Source organism: Sinohyriopsis cumingii, chromosome 15, assembly GCF_028554795.1.
Source record: "Sinohyriopsis cumingii isolate HCF-2022 chromosome 15, ASM2855479v2, whole genome shotgun sequence".
In the NCBI taxonomy this organism is placed as follows: domain Eukaryota; kingdom Metazoa; phylum Mollusca; class Bivalvia; order Unionida; family Unionidae; genus Sinohyriopsis; species Sinohyriopsis cumingii.
Window position 1 is genome coordinate 40,353,687 of NC_142975.1, and position 4,876 is coordinate 40,358,562.

Below are 4,876 nucleotides of genomic sequence, written 5' to 3' on the forward strand. Positions count from 1 at the left end.
TATTGTTAATATTGACTCAAATCTTGTAAATTTTGTAAACGCAGCAAGTGAAATTAACCGAATGAAAAAGTTGACCCATGAATCTCCAGATTTAACAGAAACTGAGGATAACTTTGTATGAGTTACGGGGATGCGAGGACCGCAACTTAAGATTTCTCTTCGTGATTTTGATGTCATTAGCAAGTACTGCCATACCGTATGTTGTACGATGACATTAATTTTGATCCGATTATGGTCAGCAAATCACTAAAGGTAATTACAAAACTTCATTCTAGAATCGAATCTTATGGTGATTCCGAAAAAGATTTTTTTTTTTTAAAATAAAGAAATTGATGAAGCAGAACTTTATAGAAAATTTTGATTCGAACTGTGGTATTGCTGAAGATGTTCCTTTACCGTCACTACAACTCTCTAGGCCAGGGGTGTCCAAAGTCCGGCCCGCGAGCCAATCACGGCCCGCAGCTTCGGTCATATAATGTATTATTTATGGCCCCCTAGCACGTGAACACTTCTCCGCTCATTTCTGCCATGGCGATTGAAAAGAAAAAGAGGAAAGTTGACAGTGAGGGCCGCCGCTTTCAGGAGAGATGGGAATTACAGTACTTTTTCACTGAAAATCGAGGCAGTTGTGTTTGTCTCATTTGTAACGAGACGGTTGCCTTGTTTAAGGATTTCAAGAGACGCTACCAGACTAAACATGCTAACACATACGACAATCTAACAGAGAGTGACCGCGCTGTAAAAGTGAAGCAAATCCAAGCTGCTCTGGCATCACAACAGCGATTCTTCACGTGGGCCTGTGAGTCAAAGGAAAATATCACCAAAGCAAGCTGCGAAGTGGCCATGTTAATAGCTAAACATGGCAAATCTTTTACTGAAGGTACATTTATCAAAGACTGTGTGATGAAAATGGTGGAGAACATTTGCCCCGAGAAGAAGCAAGAATTTATGAATGTTTGGCTGGCACATAACACTGTGGCACGGAGAGTTGAGGACATATCGTCAGATATTCAGAGACAACTGAGGGACAGGGGAGTGACTTTTGATTATTTCTCATTAGCCTGCGATGAAAGCACCGATGCTTCTGACACTGCACCGCTCTTGATTTTTTTTAAGAGGAGTTGACGACAACATGAACGTAATAGAGGAGCTGCTTGACCTCCAAAGCCTTAAAGACCAAACCAGAGGAACGAATTTATTCGTTTTTGTTTGTGATGCTGTTGATTATATGAAACTACCGTGGAGTAAAGTTTCTGGGACCATTACCGATGGTGCGCCTGCTATGTCTGGTGAGCGAAGTGGATTGTCCACACTGATCTGCAATAAAGTCAGCGAAGAAGGAGGTAACGCTATTAAACTACACTGTATAATTCATCAGCAGGCTCTCTGCGCCAAATATCTCAAATTTGATCATGTTATGAAACTAGTGGTAAAGGCAATCAATTATATTCGCTCTAAAGCTCTACACCACAAACAATTCAGCAGTTCTTGCTTGACATCCAAGGTGAATACGGAGACATAATATATCACAACGATGTGAGGTGGCTAAGTCGGGGGTCCGCAATGCAGCGATTTTTCTCTCTCAGAGAAGAAATAAGACATTTTTTTCTTGTGTGAAAAGGGGCAACCGATGGAAGAATTGTCCGATCCTGTATGGCTGGCAGATTTGTCATTTTTGGTTAACATAACGAAGCATCTGAATGGGCCGAATGTTAATCTTCAAGGACGAGATGCAGTGGTGAGCCAGCTATACGCTCATGTCAAGGCCTTTGGAACGAAGCTGCAACTTTTCCAAAGACACTTGTCCCAAACAGAGCCCTGCACCGCGCACTTCCCAGCTTTGAAAGAGGTAATTGACAGTTTCCCACAGAACAACATCGGTGTGCAAATGAAGAGTTATGCAACAGCTATCGCATCTCTTTCTATGGAATTCAACAAACGCTTTGAGGATTTTGCAGTTATTGAAAAGGACATGTTGCTTTTCTCTTCTCCTTTCTCCGTGGACCCTGATGATGCTCCTCCACAGCTGCAGCTGGAGCTCACTGAGCTGTAGTGTGACGATGAGTGGCGCCCCAAACATCAGCAGCTTTCTCTTGTTGACTTTTAGGAGCAGCTGGATAAAGGCAGATTTCCAGAAATGCGAACATTTGCTAAGAAAATGCTGAGCTTATTCGGCTCCACATATTTGTATGAGCAGACATTCTCTGTCATGAACTTAAACAAGAACCGATTGAGGTCAAGACTAAGTGACTCCCACTTACGTGACATCTTACGCATCTCAACCAATGCCCTCAAACCAGACCTGGCCTCTTTAGTGAAATTCAGATCTCAGTATCACCCTTCTCATTAGTGTCAGCAAGTTATCGGTTTCATGATCAATCTGAAATTGAGTGTTTTGAACGGTAACATCTGTCACTATTAACAGTGAAAAGCCAAAAGCACACTTATGCACTTGGACTTATGGCACTTATTTTATTAAATTCTTGAATAAGATTTGGTTATAACTGTTGATGCTATGTACCTGTATATGTGGCACAAACTATTATTTTCTGAAAGATCTTTTAAAAGACAAAAGCAAAATTCACTTGTTTTAAACTGTAATGATGACAGAAAACTTTGCATTAGTTATAACTCTTGTTTAAAATGACCATGAGGCAAAGATATGCATCTACCTCATGGAAATTTAAGGTATTACATACAGTTCAATGTTATCTGACTCTCCAGATATGAATGAAAGGCAGAATTGTGTTTTTAGAGTTCTTCATGTCTGCCTGAGTGGCTTATATTTAGTTACATTGCCATTTGAAAAATAAAGATAATTGTGACAATGAAAATTGTTTTATTTATTTATTGTTCATTTGTTTTTTATTTATTTATTGTTCTATAACAATGTATATTTGCATGTAACTTTTATGGTTAAAAAAACATCAGAAGGAACTATTGGACCCCGGGCATCTTCACTTTATCAAATCTGGCCCTCTTTGCAAAAAGTTTGGACACCCCTGCTCTAGGCAATTGATAATCAGAAACTATAATAATGAAATTGAGAAATACACAAGCAACAGTATATATTATTTTGCGTAACGTAAGTCATTTGGTTGGACGGCTTGCAACTAAATATAATGTTGCGGAAGTAATATTACCAAATTTTGCAGCAGCATATGCAATTATCAGGAAACATCTTACACTTGAAAACTTTATTCCAAGAGAGATAAGTTTTGTAATAAAATGAAAAAGCAAATCATCGACTTCAGTTATGTGTGGGAAAGTATTCCGAAAGCCGAACTTGATGCTTTGATGCAATATTACAAGTTTTATCACAAAATGTCTGGTGCGTAAAAGGATGTTACAAATACAAGGGCAGAATATTTCTCGTATATATATAACGTTATATACCAGTTGTCTTTTTAACAGAATCGGGTGGAGCATCTCTTAACCCGTTCCTTTAAATAGCATCTTGTGTCGGCGTTTTGTTGAGGGTAATTCGTAAAAAATCGAACCAAGATTCAAAACAGATAAGTGCTTGCAAACAGGCAACAATCACGTATAAAAGACTTCTAAGATCTTACTTGCTTCGTGTTAAATATGTTATGGATGATTTTATTCTAGAATTTAGAATCATCGACAGCATGATAACATATATCTTGCCCATGCGAGTTAGCAAATACGAATATCGATATCAAAAGCGTAATGTTAATTCGTAATGTCAATTGAATACGTCGTAATGTTATTTGAGCCTATACAAGTAGTTAAGGGGGGCACTTTACGGACAATGGGAATTAGCATTACAGACCCCCCTGGGTTAGATTACGGACAATGGAAATTTAACATGGCGAAAAATCGTGGGTCAGATTACGGACAAGGGGAATTAACATGGCAGTAGTAATAAGGGATACATTACGGACAATGGGAATTAGCATTACAGGGACCCCTGGGTCAGATTACGGACAATGGAAATTTAACATGGCGAAAAATCGTGGGTCAGATTACGGACAAGGGGAATTAACATGGGAATAAATCGTGGGACACTTTACGGACAAGGGGAATTTAACATGGCAATAAATCGTGGGACAATCTACGGACAAGGGGAATTTAACATGGGTTATTTTTAAAAAAAAATTTTAAAAAAGGGGTAGGCAATTCAAAGACTATCTCTTTTCGAGAAATATGGCTGGCCCTGAAAAGGGCCTTTGGGTTTTCTTCTTCTTCTAATTTCTTCTTTTCCTCCACCAAGTTCTTATTTTATCTCCTACACTCTTCTTCCCTTTCTTTTTTTTTTCTCCTCCTCTTCTTTCTTCCCCTTCTCATTTTCTTCTTCTTTTTCAATTTTTTCGTTCCATTTTGTGACGATCGTGGATAAATACCTATGTATCTATAATCAGCTGAAATTCCTATGAAATCCCACTATCTATTTATAGCTCCAACTTGTGGGTTTTTCCTTTGGAAAATCCCACTATCTTTTTATAGCCTCAGCTTGAGTGACGTTCCTGTTTATGAATTCTAGTATATATGTATAGCTACAAAATGTGGAAATCCCCAAGTCGATATTTATAGTCTCGAAATTTCCAGCGTCAGTGACGTCACTGTACTGAACACTAGGGATAAATATCAACAGTGTTGCAAGTGGCTGACCTGAATACGCGCTACTGTAGGTAGGTAGGTAGAGTGTATCTGATAGGGATAAAGTGAGTTTTATACGGACAAACAGAGACCAATAGACACACACAACGTACACACACACACACACACACACAAACACACAAACACACACACAACGTACGCGCGCCGACATACTCACACACACACACACATACTCACACACACACACACACACACAGAAACACACAACGTACGCGCGCAGACATACTCACACACA

The 4,876-nt window shown here is 39.1% G+C and overlaps 1 protein-coding gene across 1 annotated transcript; it reads left to right on the top strand.

Moving 5' to 3' along the window:
• The first annotated feature begins 528 nt into the window (after nt 1-528).
• Nucleotides 529-1,125, top strand: LOC149781662 (general transcription factor II-I repeat domain-containing protein 2-like). Its single transcript, XM_089934999.1, has one exon. The coding sequence runs from the start codon at nt 529-531 to the stop codon at nt 1,123-1,125; it is 597 nt and encodes a 198-aa protein (XP_089791125.1).
• The last annotated feature ends 3,751 nt before the right edge of the window (nt 1,126-4,876 follow it).

Bases quoted from the DNA above. Each gene is read 5' to 3' on its own strand.
- LOC149781662 (XM_089934999.1), top strand. From the start codon at position 529: ATGGCGATTGAAAAGAAAAAGAGGAAAGTTGACAGTGAGGGCCGCCGC.